General features: G+C 38.0%; 1 protein-coding gene across 1 annotated transcript; it reads right to left on the bottom strand.

Annotated features, from left to right (window-relative positions):
• Positions 1-792: 792 nt before the first annotated feature.
• Positions 793-21756, bottom strand: LOC581443 (rab3 GTPase-activating protein catalytic subunit). The gene is given in 29 exon segments (XM_030974547.1): positions 793-2255; positions 2720-2953; positions 3399-3499; positions 4040-4081; positions 4084-4234; positions 5102-5132; positions 5266-5378; positions 6344-6481; positions 6991-7173; positions 7786-7832; positions 7891-8137; positions 8556-8610; positions 9230-9251; positions 9254-9401; positions 9850-9942; positions 10711-10895; positions 11633-11725; positions 12151-12224; positions 12530-12683; positions 13136-13216; positions 13219-13234; positions 13498-13589; positions 13592-13662; positions 14078-14197; positions 14726-14804; positions 15021-15183; positions 15763-15838; positions 21511-21563; positions 21675-21756. Coding segments are annotated over 29 exon segments (3156 nt in total). The 5' UTR covers positions 21693-21756; the 3' UTR covers positions 793-1979.

Raw genomic sequence — 21756 nt, 5'->3', positions numbered from 1 at the left:
ATTGGCATACATGTATATAGAGTCTTTGAAAGAAGATTTTCATAGCATATGTTTCAATACAATGTCATCCTATATTTCAACTGAATATCTGTTCAACAAAATATTCTGAGGATTAATATCAAATCAAAATCATTTGTGTTTCAGTAATGCTATGGCAGATCAACTGATTGACATATTATAATATATCGCGTAATCAGCTACCTCAGATTATCATCTTAAATATCTTCTACCTTTCAAAAGTTAAATACACGAATGATAAATTACAAAAAGCTATATTATAATTAATATCGTTACTATGCTAAGAAAACAAAGTCTTTGTTTCCAAGGCTTGTTTTCTTCCTTGCAGTTTGGTTTAAACCAACCCATCTTAAGAAATTACTGCAATAAAAATATTAATGGGGAGAATCAGTATATTGCCTCGTTCTCTTAGTCACAACTTAACTTCTGAAACTGGGGATTACAAGCAAGAAGATTAGGTAACTAACAGAAGTTGTAATCTATTGGGCTGCCTGCCCCAGAGGAGCTTGAGTGCAATCAGACTCATGATGGCAGTATGCATGTTGCATTATTGACCTGGGGGTGTTTCACAAAGATTCCAAGTCAAACTTATCTCTAAGTTGGACTTAACATTTATGGAAAGCCATTAGAATCTTTGAAAATATTTTGTAAAAGTTATTTTCAAAGGCATAAAATGTTGATTCAAATCATTCATATTTTCTATTGTCAAGGAGATTTCATGTTTTTAATGCAGAATTTATGAAAAGTCTAAAATACTGAGGTATTTCCTTTGGATTTATTTTATTTTAAGGCTACAAATGGCTCTCCATAGCTTTTAAGTCCAACTTAAAGTTAAGTTCAACTTAGGATCTTTGTGAAACACCCCCAGATGATGAACTTTAAACCTTGCACTCCTAGATGGACATCAAGACATGAGGTGCCTTATCACGGGATCTTTACTCATATTACAGTCCTCGTTGACAGATCTAAGTTACATCTCTACCTACACATGTAAGAATGGACAATAATGGTCACTCCAGGATTCTTGCCAGTGGATAAAATACTTGGTGCAACAACTAAGCGTGGCTGATTTCAGACTAAAAAACCAAGGGCACATTCTGTCCATGGACCTACTAGGGCTATGGTCTGACATAGGTAGCAACAAGGGTAACGACTATGTCAACTCGTACTTAAACATGTTTTGGTCTTTCAATACAGCCCCATGGGATTTTGAGAGGCCAATTTCATTCAATTTTGACCAAAAGGGTGTACAAAATGCCCTTGTGAGAAACCACTGTGACTTCAGGGGGGCATTTCACAAAGCCCTTTTCAATGACAAATGACAAAAATCAGTGAAAAATCTGCTGATAACCAATCAGAGGCAAGGATTTCAGTAGATTTTAACAAAAACTATCATTTGTCACTGATGACAAGTTTTGTGAAACACCCCCCTGATCAGCTTCACTGGAAAGATGTATCCTCTGTGAATCCTCCAGCTAGTCTGAAGTCATCGTCCAGTAGAACACAGTACATCCTCTGGGGCGTCGGTCTGGAATAGGGTGCTGGGCGTGGCTTGAGATCAGCTTCACTGGAAAGATGTATCCTCTGTGAATCCTCCAGCGAGTCTGAAATCATCGTCCAGTAGAACACAGTACATCCTCTGGGGCGTCGGCCTGGAGTAGGATGCTGGGTGTCGGCCTGGAGGAGGGTGCAGGGCGTGGCTTGAGATCAACTTCACTGGAAAGATGTATCCTCTGTGAATCCTCCAGTGAGTCTGAAATCATCGTCCAGTAGAACACAGTACATCCTCTGGGGCGTCGGCCTGGAGTAGGGTGCAGGGCGTGGCTTGAGATCAGCTTCACTGGAAAGATGTATCCTCTGTGAATCCTCCAGCTAGTCTAAAGTTATCGTCCAGTAGAACACAGTACATCCTCCGGGGCGTCGGCCTGGAGTAAGGTGCAGGGCGTGGCTTGAGATCAGCTTCACTGGAAAGATGTATCCTCTGTGAATCCTCCAGCTAGTCTGAAATCATCGTCCAGTAGAACACAGTACATCCTCTGGGGCGTCGGCCTGGAGTAGGGTGCAGGGCGTGGCACCATGCTGCGGAGGATGAACTCTCTACCAGCTGGACGAGGGAAGTCTGGAACCGATGATGAGGATCCACCGGTCTTCTCCTTCTCTAAGATGGTCAGTGCTGAGTAGCTTTCACCGTTGCTGGCTTCCTGGTCAGATGATCCATCAGTTAACATGTGTGCAGACTGAAAGAACAAAGGTCAATATTGGTTACAAAAACATCAACAGATGGAGGAAGGAATTCAAACTTTTCTTTTTATCATTCAGTTCTACATATTCAATAAACACTTAAAGTCCCAACAAAAAAACACATAAATGTAAATTCTATAATATAAATAACCAATAAGATATGGGGTTTGGGAAAAGAGTTTAGACTTTTGTGGCATAGAAAGTATAGAGAAAATGTCTACTTATAATCACAAGGTGAGCTGGAGATATATGCATAAAACGTAAAGAACAATTATCCTAAATTTGTCTATCTTATAAAAGCGTGATTTAAAACCATCATATCAATGATAATAACCATCTGCTTCACTTGCTCCCACTAATTTAATAGGTGGCTTACACTTGAAAACTAACAAATTAAAAACAACATTTGCCATACTGAAAACATGTAAAATGTTATCTAAGCAGAGATGATTGGACTAACCCGTTGAGCCGCACTGTAGAGTTTATGAATAATGCCTCCCACTACACCCCTCCCAGCCTTGTGTACAAACACCTCCGGTTGCTCCTGTAGTTTGGTCACAAACTCCTCCAGTTCCTGCACAGCAGCATGGCTAAGATGGTCTGCTCCACTCTCATTAGAGGGGAGGAACTTAGCTCGGAGGGACTGGTCTCTGGCGATAATGACTTCTACAAGCCCAACCTGCTTGACTATCTCCTGTGGCAGAAAGAAAAACAAAAATGAGGAAACAATTCAGAGATTATAAAGGTTGTGAGCATAACATTATGTGTTTATAGGTGATGAGATACGTGCCATTTACATTTTGCATGCATTTCACTGCAACATTGAACCTATAAATCTGGTAATTCAATACCGGTACCTGCATTAACAAATGCAGAGCAGTCAGGTATAAAGATAGCATATTTTATATTTCTTTCTAAAATCATACCTATATTGTGGAAACCAATAAACTATATATCTATCTGTCTATATCTTTGTATTCCCAATGATGAGTTTTCAATCATGGGCAGGTGAATTAAAGCGGGGGGGGGGGGGGGGGGGGGGGGGGGGGGGGGGGGGAATATTGGCCTATTGAAAAATATCAATGTCCAGAAAAGCAAGGTAAACATGCTTCTCTGCATCCCTCTTGATGAACACTAACCTCATATTTCTTGATATCCTGAACAGGAGCTCTTGTCATCCTTGATGCTGTGTTCAGAAGCTGAGGAAAATGAGGCTTCAAAGATGGCACTTTCTCTGCACCTAGAAATGACAACAAAAACAACAAATGTTTTCTATTCCCAGGAAGTAGGGGTTGAGGTTGTCATGTAGAGAGGTAATACATTTATCAATCAAAACCCTGATAATTCATTAAGATAATTGTTATAATTGTGATCATGAAGAATGCTGTTCTCCCTACCATTATCTACACCATCATCTTCACCAAAAGTAACATCATAATAGCTAGCAGCATTATTATTACTATCATCAACACCACCCCATCATATATATAAGAAAATTCTGGTATTCATCATCACCACTACCATCATCATCGCTGTCACAATTCTCCTCCTGCTCCTCGGCGTACCCCCTCATCAACATTATTATCATCATCATCATCATCACCACCATCATCCCCATCACCATCATCATCATCATCATCATCATCACCACCACAATTCTCCTCCTCCTCCTCCTCATCTCCACCATCTCCACCATCATGTCACCACCACCACCACCACCACCCCCCCACCACCACCACCACCACCACCACCACCACCACCACCACCACCACCACCATACCTGCTTTTTCGAGTCTCTGCAGAGCTGCGTGCACCAGGACCGAAGGAGATGCAAGACCAGCTCAGAAGGTTTCACAGACGCTAGGAAGTGAAGCACCTTCTCTGCTTCCTTGGTATCATCAAACAATCTCTTCTGACGATGACAAGGAACAGGTCTTGATTGACTCCACACCTCCTGCCATGTGTTACCTGGCAACTAGACATACACAATCAAAACAAGGAAAGATTATCAAATCATTCATTCCCCTACAAAAACTCAAAATAACATTTTAAACATTATCTATTCTGTGTGATACAGCCATCAATGTTAAAGTTATGACCATGTATTCACTTGTTTTGTGGACAATTACCATTGAAACTTTGAAGTTCTAGAATTGGGACTATGAACAACGGCTACAAAGAAGCTACGATAATGCAAACAGCAAGACAGCCAGGAAAAAACAAAATACCAGTGACATATTTCTTTCTACAAATGAAATATTCAGGTAACTGCTCATTTTGTCAAAGATTGTATACTAAACATAGAAATATATAAAAAATTTATACATGAATTGGGTTATTTTTGTTGAAGCACATGTGGTATGTGTACCAAATGTCCTCACAAAAAAATTGTGACAGATTTTTCTAAAAATTACAATCCCATCACCACCATAATCAATTTACCTGCATCCTCTGGCTAAGTTGACCCCTGACCCTGCCCTCCGACCCCTGTTCATCAGCGGGCATGAGAGGGTCATCCTGATCAACCCTATCTCTAGGGGAGTACCATCTCACAAAGTCTTCCCATCACCACTTACCGGCATTCTCTGGCTAAGTTGACCCCTGACCCTGCCCTCTGACCCCTGTTCATCAGCGGGCATGAGAGGGTCATCCTGATCACCCAATCTCTAGGGGAGTACCATCTCACAAAGTCTTCTCATCACCACTTACCTGCATTCTCTGGCTAAGTTGACCCCTGACCCTGCCCTCTGACCCCTGTTCATCAGCGGGCATGAGAGGGTCATCCTGATCAACCCAATCTCTAGGGAGTACCATCTCACAAAGTCTTCCCATCACCACTTACCTGCATCCTCTGGCTAAGTTGACCCCTGACCCTGCCCTCTGACCCCTGTTCATCAGCGGGCATGAGAGGGTCATCCTGATCGACCCAATCTCTAGGGGAGTACCATCTCACAAAGTCTTCCCATCACCACTTACCTGCATTCTCTGGCTAAGTTGACCCCTGACCCTGCCCTCTGACCCTGTTCATCAGCGGGCATGAGAGGGTCATCCTGATCGACCCAATCTCTAGGGGAGTACCATCTCACAAAGTCTTCTATGGTGCAGCCTGGGTTTGCAGCCTGAATGTAAGAGGAATAGAGAATCAGTTCATGAAGTTAACCCATTGGCTACTGAATTATTTTCTTTCCACATTCTCAATGCACATATCACACTATGAACATGACAGACAATAAAAGCGGACAAAATATACAGTTCCTCAGGTAGACAAAGGGACAGCCCTTCACTGCTATTATGTAAAAATGTGTAGAACAGGTGTCACATGCATATTCACCTGTTCTACACATTTTTACATAATAGCTGAAGGGATGTTCCTTTGTTTTCCTGAGGAACTGTATATATTTGTCCGCTTTCATTGTCTGTCATGTTCATAGTGTCATCAGGTTCATGTAGGCAACACATTAAAGGCCCACTGTACTACCTGTAGCTACTTGCTCCCTCTATATAGAAAACAATGCCTAACCAGTGACCATTGTCCCCCATGATCCTCTTTTTCTCATGTTAATTGAGAGCTGAGATGATGAGATAGCAACCTGTCAGTGACCTTCCTGGGTGGTCTAATTCGTCCTAGCTAAACTAGTACAGATGGGCTTTAAGATGAATATGAACACAACTATCAAGTTGAGTTCTTTAGATCCAGTACTTTCATTAGGGTTTGAGTATTATTATCATTATCATTTTTGTTTTAACAAGTTGCTATTTCTGCTTAAAATAGTCATGACAAGGAGCTCCAGGATTCTATTTCTAGAATCTACAGTACCCATGGCTTATTATTATGCAGCAGTACACTGAACAAGATCAGCATGATATTTGTAATACCTACATGTACATGAATGTAGTCATATAACTCATCATTCTCTGGTGTTCAAGGTAAAATGACGAACCTCTGAAAAAATTAATGTAAGCTAGCATTTCAATGAGTTTGCTTCAACCCTTTTTCTTGACAAAAAAAGACAAATTTGAAAAATTTGATTCAACAAGCAATACCATATCATTGACTATGATTGCATTTCATTTTGAATTTTACCTTGAAAGACTCCATATCAGATAGAAGGCAAGCACTCTGCATCCTAGCTCTGAGTTCCATGCCTTCTGATGAGGTCCAAAGTTGGGCTAACACCTCAGCGTGTTCCTCTAACATATCTTCAGTCATCGGTGCTGGGTCCTATCAACATCCATGTTAAAAGCAATGATGATTTTAAAAAGGCCTTTCTAAACAATTTTTTTTTTTACAAGACACAGACATCATCTTGCATAACTCATTAAACAAAATTCAGAGTTTTCTCCTCTCTCAATTACTTAATGGCTAATCTGTAAATTTTCATAGTTTGAAGTACTTTAGAAGTGCATATACTCTGTACAATTTGTATGTACCAACGCAACATGTATATACTAGTACTATCACTAAAACAAATATATTTTGGTCTCAGCATTTTTTCACACACACAAAACAATAAGAGCCACAGTCTTGAAATTCGCATTGTATTTAAGTCCAAATAACATAATGCCATTAACATTGTTTTGGAGAGAGTACAATTTACTTTATATTTGCAAAAGAGTACTAGTGAATAAATGACCGTAGTAAAGGTTTGGCAGGTTGATGATCATTATAGGCACTTGGTGTAGGACATAATTTGGGAAACAAAATAAGAACTGTGAAAACATGTTAGATACCTGCGTAACTGGAATGTACAGAATTTCATTGGTATGTTGTAATCTGAGTTCTCCGCACTGTTTTAATCTTCCTTCAGGTTTCAACTCTTCCTTTCCTCCATCTTCTTTTCTTGATCCTTGACCCTTCTCATTGCCAACATCTTTATTCTCTGCGTCTTCTAATGAGACGTCCATGTCTTCATGCTCTAAGAGACAGGAGAGGAAAGTAAGAGAGGATGGTCAAATATTAAGCTGTAGACTACTGACTTCTCCCATTCCAATAGGCCCAATACAGCTGTCTCTATGTTCATATTGGCAATGAGTTAAAGCTTATCTTAAGTTCTTTTGGCTTTCATGAAAAAAGAAAGAAAAAAACAGGATTTTAGGGTAAATCTGCATTGTTTGATCATTCATGAATAAGACTGGTAGTATGGGTATGAGCAAGCAAATTGTAAACAAAGAAAAATCATTGCTTGTTCTATTGCTTGACACAATCAGGACAAGTAGCTCAAATTCCTTTCTTTGCTGATTCTACGTATACATTTTACATCTTTATAATATATTTTGAAACCTAATGATTCTGATTTCTTTTCTAGATTTGAGAATGAACCTTGTTTAACCTCAGAATATATTACAGATAATAACAATAACAATGATGTCTTCAATTGCTTTGCTATCTGCCAGCTAAGGCACTCCTTGTGCTAGCTCCAAATATTACACATAATCAGTTAAACTGTAGGTGCACTGCACATGGTATATACAGTTAAAATATAAAATAGTTCAAGACGACGAAACAAAACTGTACGAGATGCTTACCATCATCTTCTCTGCATACTCCTGATTGATAGACTGCTCCTGTGCACCTGCATCATCCAGGGGTGTGGCATCATCACATTCAAAGAATTCATCTTCACTGTCATCACTGTCCTTGCTCCGTGATGATGCAGCTCTCACGATCCTTGTCACGGCCTCGTGAGACGGAGCTCCTCCCCCCCTGGATGATTGATGGATGATGATGATGATGATGATTCTCGGTAGGACTCACTTTATCATCTGATTGGTCAGATGTGAGACTAGTCTTTGGCAGGTTGGAGTCTTTTGTTGGAGAGGATTGCTGTTTCCGCCTCTCTTCCCTTGCCTTCTTACGGTCTATGCAACAATTAAGCATCTGTACAAAGAGAATGAGATACATAAAGAAGGATTTAAATGAAAAGAAAAGAAAATCAGGCAGTGAATAAGGGAAGGGAAACACAGAACAAGACCAAGTAGAAAGCCACAAAAAATATTTAGAAGAAAACACTTAGACCACAAGGAATACAATATCAGAGAGTGCACAAGGATGGTGTGGGAGTATATGAAAGTGCAGATAACAATAACTTTCATACCTAGATGGATAGTATTCGCTCAAAGCAAAGGCTGAAATGAATGGACTCTATCTTGTTGAATGGGCGATTGATACACCATCCTATGTCAGGAACTTAATAAGTAAGTCATAACTATGTGCATCAGTTGTTGTTGTGGTGTGATTTCTGATGTTCAACTTCACTTGAACTTCATGTTTCTATATTATCCATCATTTCACTAACCTGTAACTTTTGATGAAGGAGACAGCAACCCATGTTAGGAGCTGTTGATCCAAGACTAAAAACAGACAAAGGAAAAGGTAAAAATAAGACATTAAGGAAAATACACGTACTCAGGAACTCTACAACCAGGGAGGTGTTTCATAAAGCTGTTCGTAAAGTTACGCATGACTTTACGAACGACTTGAATATGTAGTGCCAGATAGGATGCCCAAAGTTTTTCCTGATGTTTTAACAAAGTGTGTGATTATATTTCCAATAACCTCAATTAATTATGGCAAAAAATATACTTTGCATTAAAAATGTTTGTTATTAAAAGAATATTAATCTACATCTGCACAGTTCAACTTTAGTTGATGCAGTTAAAAATGATTGAGCATCCCATTTGGCTTTTCAAATAAAAGTTGTTTTGTAAAGTCATGCGTAACTTTGCAAACGGCTTTATGTAACACCCCCCTGGAGACATGGTGAATGAACCATCTGATTAAAGTGTATGATTACCAGTTGCTTTTACTTACCGGTAGTTGGCCTGAAAGAGAACATGACATGTTGGAGCTCTATACATTTTGTTCAGTATGAAGCGTGAAAAAAGCCTGAAACAGTGATGTGACAGGGCCTGAATTCATGTGAAAACACTGAAACAAGCATCTCTGCTTTATACATACACATAGACCTACCCAGGTATATTGTAGTTGTTTTCCAAGGGTACCTCATCTCTAGAACAAACTCATGCCATAGATGCGCAACCCCTTTCAGACCTCCATGACACTGGTTGACTACACACATACTGATGGCTAGCTTGTAGGTCAAGCTGGACTCTGGAGCCGTCTTGAAGTGACGATATCTCTCCTGGAAAGAATAAGATGCAACAAAATAGCCAGTTACACATCTATATCACAGGCTTGGAGCATGCAAGTCTTTGCTTTGAGCAGGTATTTTGAAATAGCACATCAACATCGATGTGGATAAATTTATCTGTCAATGTCAAAAGGTTTCTTACCAATTATTTTATATTTGTGCCGCATGTTTGTTTAGCATTATTTAATTCTTTGTTCGGACAAGAACATAATGCAAAGTATCTGAAAGCAATAACATATATCTATTTGGTGTTTCTTACTGCACAGGCTCCCTTATTGATATCTTTTTCATTTCTGCTGCTGCTGCTGCTTGAAATACTTGATCTACATCAGATTAAGCACCTAAACATATTAATCATCACTATAAGGTCTTACTTTAGCATTAATGTCATTCATTGAAATGGCAGTTTGAATACTTATCTAAACCATTTTGGGTGTACCTTTTTATCAAAGTCCTTTTCTGTGTCTTCATTCGGTGTAGATGCACTCTCACCAGCAGGAGTAGAGGCTGCACTCGCATCAGGAAACAGAAACTAAAGAAAGTACAATCATTGTGACATGACATTACTTTGATGCAATCACTTCACAGTACTATAGATTGCGTTAAAACTTTTGATAATTAAAAAAAGGTCCATACAAATCTTGGTATAACTATCCATATGCTGAACATTGTGTTTCATACCCATGCACACCTGTCAAGCTTTGTATTGGCATAGTATCTTGTTAATTGCCTTGGATTTTTTCTGATATCTGACATCTTTTGATCTAGCCCAAGTGACCTTTTTTTCTTCCTCACTGAAGATTGATTACAATCTAGAAGTTTTGCAATTTGCCAAAGTTTTTTGCTGCAAAAAGTCACAAAAGCTTCCGGTCTTCGCTCAGATCTAAATCATACACCGTTGGTGCTTGAGCAAATCAATGAGTCGTGAATGTTCTTTCCCCCAAAAGAGACCGAGAATTAGAAAAATCATAAAATCCTTATCATCATTATCATTTAGCATATGTTTTTCCCATGCTGTAGAGTTCTCCAAGCCTTACAGTCTTCAGGATCCACATGGGTAAGGCCAGATGCTCTTAGATCTTCTCCTAGTGTCTCCTTCCAGGTCTTGCAAAGTCTACCACCTGGTCTTGAGGCTACAACTTGGAAGTTCATTGCTCTCTGAAGCCAATGTCATAGGTCATGCAAATGTTTTAAGAGATTCTTAAATGGTAGTTCTCTGTCATATGAACTCTAGCAGACTACTGAGGGGCCTGGATAGGGTCAAGATCACTTCAACAACAAAAAAATCAGAGATTCTTACCACAAGAACATCATTGAGGATGTTCACAGGTATAGGTGACTCCAGTCTTGACGTCTGATTGCCTTGGGTTCGTATCCTACGCTGAGCCGCTTGGGCTCTACTCATCACTGAGGACAGCGTGGGGAACTGAACACGGGCGGGATCAGTCAACCTGTGAAGGGCTAAACTCACCTGCTCAGAGGTATCTGAGAATAAAAAAGAAGATGTTTCAAGTCATCATGTTAGTGGAAGGTATGAAAGACTAAAGATCCAGTATTTTGTTATAAGCTACTGAAATCCTTGCTTCTGATTGGTTATCAACAGATTTGTCACTGATCTTTGTCATTTGTCATTGAAAAAAGGCTTTTGAAACGGGTCTCTGGTAATATCACCAGAAATTTCAGTGAAGCTGAAAATCTAGAGTAGTGGGTTTGCATTCTGTATTCTGATATCTGTAGCAGGTCATAAATAAAGTACTGTTAAAGTGTATACTAATATTCTCATTAAGTTAAAAATGTGGCCTGATGTGTCAATGAAAGGGCTCTCCAATTATAGGCTAAAGGGTAACCAAATAATTAATTGTCCTGCATATCAAGTAATAGCACCAGAATTCAAAGAACTATTTGAATTTAAAGTATTTCATCGCAGACTGGTTTTCAGTCAAAATATGTAAGCGTTCTAATGTCTCCCACAAGTTATAAAATATCAAGGATACAATAATTCTACATAAAGTTACAGGCATTGTCGGATGTTACAATGGAATGTCTCTCCAATTACAGGCTACAAATTTACTGATTCCCATGTAAAAGAAGTTCTTCAATATGAAATGCATGTCTCTGTACATTGATATTACCAGAAATTATATTGTATCATAACTATTCACAGCAATCATCAACTATACTACTACCAGTATTGTCATCATATCATCTCTACTACCACTTACCATCATCATCATCTTCAAATGCACCTCCACCGAGGAGCTGATCAATTGATTCCTTACTATGGGCAAGCTTGGCAAAACTTTTTAGATAGTCATCTGTAGGAGAAGAGAAAGAGATAAATTAGGAGTTTTCTTGTCACGCTTAGAATACCAGCACAAATAACGTACGTATTTCATACGATAACACCAAATTACCAATTTCAAGAACAAAATTGAACTTAAAATAAAATAAATAGGAGCTACCTATGAGAATGAAAAGATATAAACCATTCAATTTTAAGAGGTTTTATTAACCAGGTTTGTTACATGTATGCTAAATTGTATCACCATTTTTAGCACTGGTATGTGGTTATGGTATAAAGTTAGGTGAATTCACGTACTAAATTACAAACCATAACATTCTTATCATCAGCTTAGAGCAAGAAAGTCATTAATTCAGTGCTAAAACAGAGTATGAGTGCTCTTCGACTCTACACAATATCAGAATACACAATGAATGATAATGCATACTGGGTTCTTACCAAGTAAGCTACTAGGGTTCTCTGTCATATGAACTCTAGCTGACCACTGAGGGGCCTGGATAGGGTCAAGATCACTGCAACAACAAAAAAACAAAAAAAATATCAGAATCAAATGCAAGGATGAAAAAAAAAGCACAATGGGGACAAAAAGGGCAATGATAACAAGTTATTGTCATAAAATACCATGCTCCCGAAGACAATAGCACTCCATAAATTTCTTATTTTTTGGTGAATTTTGAACTTAAAAAAAACAAACATAATCTGCTTGTTATAGAGGAGAACATTGTTGAAGCAAGTCACTTTCATAAATCACTTTCATATTGAGTATATAACACTGTTTTCTTGTATAAGAGGAACAGATTATTGCCATTCAACTTACGAGTAGACGTCATTATCAACTATCATGTCCTCAGCTATAGAGGGCCAGGTGGCTGCTAGATGAAGCTCACTGACAGGATCTTCTACAGCACCATAGGGCAGAGTGGTGAAACCAGGGTATCCAACATCACTATCATCTTCCATCATATCTAGGTCTGTAAGGAGAGAGAGAGAGATAGAGAGAGAGAGAGAGAGAGAGACAGATCAGATGTCAAATATTCATTTGATTACATGAGCATATGAATGAGAGAGATAGAGAGAGAGAAGAGAGAGGAAAGGGGGGGGGGAGACAGAGAGAGAGAGAGAGAGGGGGGGATAGATAAGCTTTCAGGTACTCATTTTATAACACATGATCGGAGATATGAGGGAATAAAAAGAGGAAAAAACAACAAATGCTAAAAGAGAGAGACAGAGACAGAGAGAGAGAGAGAGAGGGGGGAAAAAAATGAGAGACAGAGAAAGAAAGAAAGAGAAGCAGTGAAATAAGAAAAATGAACAGGAGCTGGAAAAAAAAAACAGTGTTTCAAATCAAACCATCATGGAGAGATTGAAAAACCTTGCAATGAGAGAGGCATAACTCAATTCTCCTCATTCAATTGTTACATACCTGGAGGGAGGAGAGGCCATGAGAACTGAGTCCAGTCATGAAGTACATAGGTGAACCGCACAGCAACACTGACTTGAGGATAGGTGAAACAGGGCAAGCCTACACAGAACAAAGAACAAAGACAATGTATGAGCATTAGATCTGTGAATATGCAAATATCCTAGCAAAATGCACACTGGATAAATAATAAACAGATGAATGATTACCTACATTACAGAAACTGTTTATAGAAACATGCATTGGCAATTCATCTCATAAACTGCAAAGAAAAAAAAAAATCACACGTCACTGTTAAAAAAAGAGCTCTTTTTCCAGACAAGATCAAGAACATTTATGACATAAAGGATGAAATGACTTCTAACCAGTTTTGATTTGAAAACATTGACGAGCCCTTCAAGATGGCTGTACTGATGAGGTATCCGTTTAAGGTGTACAATGTCAAAGGTCGTGCGGACCCAGGGGCTTCACACACCCCCGTGTACATCCGTCGCCATTTCTGCTGTATCTGGGCAAACATTGGCACAGCACTAAAGAAACAAAATGAACAAACAAATAAACATTCCATGTTGGACAAAGTAAAATAAATTGCTCTTAGTCAAAGTTTATAATTATGACAACATATCACTTAAATGCTCACTTGAATTTGTTTCAGTGTCAGCATAGGGCTAAAACATCTTGTTAAGGAACAGTCCTCACCTGTAGTATACTTTTTTTTCTTTCTTCTAATTCCTGAAAAGAAAATCAGGCTGTCTTTAGTGCAAGCATATATAGCAAACCACTGACATTCTTGAGCTGCATTTGCTGCCCATAGCACGTATGTTATTAATAACTTCTGCCTCTGTGACAATGGACTACACATTACAGAATTTGTCTATTATTTTCAACACTTAAGAATAAATCGATTAAATTCATTTGAGGATGAATACAATGCTTTGGACTCACCAGTTGGTGTTGTTAACTGCTATCGTGAGTGAGCTTAAAAGCAGATTGCACTTGCTCTCGCTAAGAATAGCCTCCGTGTTTGCAGCGGGAGAGAGGACCACAAAGTGCCTCAAACCATACCTGTAGAAACAGACAAATAGAAACAAAAGCAGTGAAATACAGTGACCAGTGCCAAAAATACCATTAAGCATCTCTGAACAAACTCCTTTCAAACTCACATTTCTGCCACTACGTTCAAATAGTCTGTCTCTGCCTGTGTTCTGTCTCGTCAAAATCAGATTCTTTTTATGTACGGTATATAGCATTTGTTGAAAATAGAGCAATTCACATCAAAAACCAAGAACAAACAGTCCAAAGACTGACACCTATCTTGGGTACAATATAAAATTTAAATCAAGTATACATGATAAAATGGCAGTAACGAATACATAAATAAGTATCAGTACATCCTCTTTCCAAAATAACTATGTTTATATGAGAACCATGTCTGTAAAGTCTGCTGATAAATATGTCTCTAGCTTATAAATTGAAACTGTGTAGTAATGGTTGTCATTCCCTGGTGAGCTGTTACATTATGAGGTATGCTGGGAATAATATGGCATTCCAATTTCAGTAACAACTTAAATTATAAAAAGAGAATGATCTTACCATCTACAAAGGCAATGTGCTCGAGGAGGAAAATCATTTCCAGATGCAAGCATATCCTCTATAGGCTGAGGAATCTTATCTGAAAGCAGAAGGATATATTAAAGAGCATTACTAGGAAACTATACTACAGGAAGATAAGGATTAATACCATTGCAACCGTCAAAGTGCTATTTATATTGGAAATGTCATTTCTTCATGTAGCTTGTTCGTTAATTTTCATCATGAAAGTCATATTTGTTTGTGTTTTCCTACATAAAGCTTGTGTATCCAGCAGAGATTGTAAAGAAAAACCTACCATCCTCCTCTACATTCTTGCCTCCATCATCCTCTTGTTCCGATTCCTCCCCTTCTTCCTCTTCTCCTTCCATTTTGAGGCGATGCTCACTCATGAGGAAGTTGAAGTTTGCAAAGGAAACATTCTCTGATTTCTCTTCCCATTTGCCTGCTGTGAACTCACCCTATGTAAAAATGAGAAGATAGTCATCAGCACTTTTCACTCACTATCTTTTCCTTTCTAAATTTTAAATTTCTTGCCATGTTTTCACTTGCTTTGTGTCATTACATTCTCTTAATTATCACACAATGGGTATCTAGGGAGGCAGCGCCCTTAACAATTTGAAAAATTGTTATATATTTATTTATTTACACAATATGCAATCATCATCCCATTAAAGAACAAAGGACGATTGTATGGTTTTAGTAACATAACAAACATTAAAAATATGATTAATAATTGTAGTTTGAAGAGTAAGGATATCAAGCTTGCAATATACAATAGATAACACACATAAACATAATCATAAAGTCATGAATACAAAAAAGATGAACCTGTGAAACAGATTGTAAGATATGCATTGAATTGGTGAATAGTAAAGAATCATAATGCACAATTCATGCAAAGCAAAAATTAGAAGCGTTTCAGGAGTGTCCTTTAAATAAATGTGAAAGAAGTTATAGTTGCAAATTAGACTACAAATGAAGCCATTAGTTCTAGACTCAAACAATCACTGTACTATTTTATAAATAGTAGTGTTTACCTTTTTAAGAGGGGGTCCTAAATGAGCTGATGGGAGCCTCCAATCGTGAATGACCTGCTCCAGCCGAGATATGAATCTGACCAAATCAAATGACGAATGAGATCAACTGTCATGTCTTCAAAGTTCAATATAACCACAGAAATTTGACAGAGGTAATCGTGTCTTAAAACAAAAAACAAATTGGTGATTCCAACTGAAACTAATTGACTCATGACCATACATTCATATTCAAAGTTTTCTAGGATAACGTTTTTAGGAAAAAGATTTGTTTCCTCTTCTTGAAACAAAATACTACTATTGTGCAGTCCTTGATACTTTTTCACTTATATATAGATCATGTAGCTTAGATCTACATGTACAAGCTTCCGACAAGATCAAACACTTTTTGCACAAATTTAAGATAGAATTAAATTCTGCTTAGTTTACATTGATAATTAGTAGGTCGCTCGTTAAATACTAGTATATACAGCAGTGAATGTTTTACAAAGTCCCAAATACTAAGTTTAGCTAGAGTAAAGGAGCCGGTAATCGGACAGCTCCAGTTTTCGGCTGATCCATTGGATGCATGGTAAAATCCCATAAAATACATCGCATAATAGCACAACACATATCCCACACATTCCATACCATGCCAGAGTCACTGAAGAACCACATTTGCAATGGAAAATATATCCTAAAATATCACATTTTAGCGATGTAATCGGCGGTCCCGCTACCCAAATCTGAAAAATCGAGTTTCTTACGCGTGTATGTAAGAAATATGGGTACCATAAAATCAGCTTTATTTCAAGTATTTTTCAGATTTAGAGCCCGATTTTGTGTTAGTCGCAAGCTCAAAAGTATCTCATCACATGTATTAAATCAATGCAGCCGGACCCTGCCACGCACACACGATATGTCTGTCTAATTCAGATTCCAACTTCCGATCACCGCTGTGCCTGTCTTCGGCCAGGCGAGCACCAGGGAGCTCCGGCGTGGGATGAAAGTGAACTAAATGAAGGACACAATGTGACAAATACACAAGGATATTATGAACTTGTTGATGGCATGATTCCGGAACTCTGTTCAACCGGTTTAAAGATATGTCATATAAATATAAACTCTCTCCCACACAAAATGGATGAACTGAAAATTCTTCTAGGTAACGATCCATTTGACATTGTTGCAATTTCAGAAACACATTGTGATTCCACAATTACGGATTTAGATATATCATTAGATAATTTTTGTGTAACTCGAAAAGATCGATCAAGACACGGAGGAGGCATAGCGCTCTATGTAAAAAATAATATAAGTTTCGAAGTTATTAGTCAACTTGATAATGAACTAGAAGTAATTTTTGTCAAAGTTAAACAAAAACAAACACATCCTTTGTATCTGGGAGTTGTCTATAGACCTCCGAATTCACCAAATGAGTTTTTTGATAAGCTATCTGAAATAATTCACTCGATCAGTGAGAATGCAGGAGAAATCATAATTATTGGTGATTTTAATTGTGATTTATTACCAGAAATCTGCACTCCATTTCCCGAGCCCTTTTGTCATTAATGGATACTAATCTATTACATCAACTCATTAGTGTACCCACCCGTGTTACGCCCCACACAAAGTCATTGATCGATCACGTATTTTCATCCATCCCAGAGGAACACCAACACACGGGAGTGGTGAAGACTCATATAAGTGATCATTATCTAATATTCACTGTTTTTGGATATGCAAGGGCCAAGCAAAAGAATGATGATAATATTATTGAGTATCGATGCTTTAGACATTTTTCTAATGATAATTTTGTCACCATGTTACAGAACTTGCCTTTCAACGAGATTTTAAATGATAAGGATCCAAATCATGCTTGGCAATGTTGGGTTGACTTGCTCATAAGTGCCGTCAACAAGCACGCACCAGTAAAGAGTAAACGTATTAGATCCAAGTTGTGCCCGTGGATTACTGGCGATTTAATAGAGGCCATGAATAGGCGTGATTGGCTTTACACAATGGCAACTAAGCCTAGCAATCCCGATAGCTCTGAATTTTGGTCAGAATACAAGTCATTAAGAAACGAAATTACGTGTATGATCAGAAATGCCAAAAATGATTATATAAATGCTCTACTCCATGAGAACGGCGGAACTCCTAACGCCATGTGGAAAACTTTGAAACTCATATCATCATCTAAAAAAGAGAGTAACCTTAAACTGGAAGTAGATGGTGAAGAAAGTAATTGATGCCGAGAAGATAGCCAATCACTTTAACAATTACTTTGTGGACGCAGTTGATACTATGTTTAATCCTCTTAACTTTGAAAATGATGTTAACAACTCCACCATTGATAGAGCTAGTGAACCATCTGTACACAGCGATACTGTTGATACCGTTCCTCCAGTCAATTCGTTTGATCTCCCAGTTATAACAGATGAATTTGTTATGAAGGAAATCGAACGTATCCAATTAAAAAAGCCACCGGCCCAGACGATGTTTCAATAAAATTACTAAAATTTGCATGCAATTCTCAAAATGTAATACAAAGCCTTACTTATATACTTAATTCATCTTTGGATCAGGGAATTTTTTTTTGATGAATGGAAGATCGCACGAGTCCAACCTATTTATAAAGCTGGAAGTAAACTCAGCGTTGAAAATTATAGACCAGTTTCGTTATTGTCCATACCATCCAAAATACTGGAAAAAGCTGTGAACACGGAATTTCAAGAATATTTAAAAGTAAATAAGATATTAACAGAAAGGCAGTTTGGCTTCCGCCCCAACCATTCATGCGAAACTGCCCTGCTTTGTATGGTAGATTTATGGGCCCAAAACGTGGACAAAGGCAACTTAAACGGTGTTTGCGTATATTGATATGAGGAAGGCATTCGATGCAGTGAATCACTCAACTCTATTAATGAAGTTAAAAAACGTTGGTTGCACGGATAGAGCCATAAAATGGTTTCGGTCCTATCTAGGAGGCAGGAGCCAGTTTGTGTCTATTAAAGGTAAAAAGTCATCAACGAGAACAATTAATTACGGTGTACCCCAAGGTTCTGTCTTAGCGCCATTGTTATTCTCGATATTTATTAATGACTTGCCCACTAGTATTCATAGTGCGGACATGTTTTTATTTGCAGATGACGCGACCATGTCGGTACAAGGCAAAACATTATCTGAGATCCAAACGAAACTAAATCTTGCTTTAGATGAAGTGTATTCGTGGACGCAAAAAAATAAACTTCTATTGAATACTACTAAAACAAAGGTAATGGTTATTGGGTCGAAGCAAAAGTTACAGACGCTAAACGAAAATAATTTAAATGTGCGTATAAAGACAACACCGATTGAATGTGTGACACAGTACAAATGCCTCGGTGTTATAGTAGACAGCAATCTCTTATTTTCGAAGCATGTCGAAAAGTAGCTTTACAAATGAAACAGAAATTAGGTATTCTAAGAAGACTCAAAGGCACGTTCAATAAACATTATCTGAGTATGATATACTGGGGCTATATTCTACCTCATGCTATGTACTGCTGCACTGTGTGGACAAATAGATCCCTGCATAATTATGAAACTATAAATAAATTACATAAACGAGCAGCATATATTATATCTGGATGTTCGTGGTCAACTCCTTCACACGAGGTTTTATTACAACTTAATTGGTCAACACTTGAGGCATTGTATTCAAGAGCAATGGGGATTATGGCATTTAAATGTGTTCACCATCTTGCACCTGCCTTATTGGCAAACAAATTTATTTTACATGATGATGTAGCACAACGCATGACACGTAATTCCCATCAACTTAAGCTGGAATCCAATAGGTGCAATACAGAATTTTTTAAGCGCTCCTTTGTAAACTCTGCAATAACACTCTGGAATAATCTACCCATAGAAACCAGGTTCTCCCCCAATCTGAACGTATTCAAAAGCAATTTATCACACTGAGTCTGGAACGCTCTTGTTCATTGCCGTGCAATATGAATGCTGCAATCTCCTTTAACATTTTATTTTAATTAGCACACGCCAATAATGAATTTTGCTTACTTATTTTATCAATATGCTAAACAACATTATCATTGATGTTTTTTTTTTTTTAAACCTCAATCAAGGAATCTTTGAAATTGTATTTCATGTACTTAAGCAATACCATGTTATGAATTGATTATGATACTAACATATGCATGTTATTATTTATGTGCATAATATGTCAACTATTTGTTTTTATAATTAATAGTTTAAATTATTAAATGGGAAAGTATTAATAGTATATATGGTATAACGTAATGGTGACGGCAAACTTTTTTAACATTGAAATATATTGCAATAATTTGTTTTGATATTTATACCATACTTTGTTTTTAACTTTAACCTAATACTATGTGTTATTGCGTACAAATGTCAACTACATGTATATATATATATATTTTAATTGTGGTTTTTGTTGTTGTTTGTTTACAATAGTTTTAATTATAAACTGGGAAGTATTTAATTGTATACATTTTATAATTACTCAATGGTGACGGTAAACTTTTTTTAACATTGAAATATTCGCAACAATTTTATAAATATCTATAGCATACCTTATCTTAATTTGAACTTCGTATACTATGAAATGTACTGTATCGCCTTTTTATTGCATGTCCGAATTATCTCTCATATTATAATGTGCATTTATTGTTGTTTTGATTGACATTATTATTGAACCATGTATGTTGTAAAGGGCCCTGATGAAAACCAGCTCATGCTGATCGGGCTACCCTTTTTAAAGATGTGAAATAAATAAATAAATAAATAAATAAATACCTGCTCCGCCCGCTTGTCCTGTACATCAGCGCGGAAACGCACGGCGCGCGCGAGCGCTTCCTATTGACTTTGTACATGCGGCCGTAAACTGAAACGCTCAGCCGATAACTGGCTCCAAAACAGTGAAAATTGAAATGAATATTGTCAAGGCAATTCGTGATTTTTTTCTGGGATTCTTTTTTTTTGTTTAATAATAATAATATTTGCTTCATGATTTGAACAAGAAATGATAATAAATAGGAAGTAAAGAGTCCAAAAAATAGGATTTTGTCTTAAAGGGGCATGTTCCCCGTATTCCAGAGGGCGTTCAAAATACGTACCACTGGCGGACGGTGCTAGCTGACTATTGACACCAACAGAATACGGCCCTTACGCAGATGGCATGTTCCGAATGCCCGCACAATGCCGATTATCGCATACATGTGCCGAAGTCATATCAATCGCAGTTCGGCTCTAAGATTCGGCTGCTGTTTTCCACCCACTTTCGTGACGTCACTATCGGCAGCGATCAGCTGGCTTGGCGAAGGCAGGCCAGGCCGCGCGGACTTTGATTGACAGCTGTATGCAAATTAGAAGTCGATCTTCGGAACCAAGATGGCGATGACCAGAGCAGCGATACTACACTGGCGGGAACGTGCCCCTTTAAGTGGCCGAAAACCGGCTCCTTTACTCTATGTCTATGATTTTGAAACCTTTTTTCCTCTTTCGCCTTTCCTCAGCCCGAGGCTCATCATAATGAATCCTGGACCCCTGATACACACAAAACCTATTTAAACATATGTTATTCTACAAGTAATATAGAGGAGAACAAGCTTATTTCAGGTAAACGTGTACATGAATACGTGCAAGAGCCATTGGTCTGTATTTTCACAATTACTAGCTCTGACACCGTCTCAGCTGGGGTGACACAAAACTGGGTGCATGGGACTACAATGTAATATTTCTTACCTCTCCCATTCTGAAGCAGTCGTAAAATCTGTAATTTCGAAAACCTCAGATTCCTGTAGGGTAATCAAACATAAAAGCAAGTGTAACATAAAGAATTCGTACTTAAATACTACGGTAAAATAGTGAATATAGTCGAACGATTCCTACGTTCAAAGTGTACTCACCTCTACGTCATCTGCCATGTTGTTTTGTTTTCTTTCTGTCGTCTATATTTTGTGAGAATCGAGATCGTAGGGGCGCGCCGTA

This window comes from Strongylocentrotus purpuratus, unplaced genomic scaffold (assembly GCF_000002235.5).
Source record: "Strongylocentrotus purpuratus isolate Spur 01 unplaced genomic scaffold, Spur_5.0 spur5_scaffold_7, whole genome shotgun sequence".
Classification (NCBI taxonomy): domain Eukaryota; kingdom Metazoa; phylum Echinodermata; class Echinoidea; order Camarodonta; family Strongylocentrotidae; genus Strongylocentrotus; species Strongylocentrotus purpuratus.
Note: the sequence above shows the minus strand (reverse complement) of the source record. Positions and strands in the feature narration are given on the sequence as shown.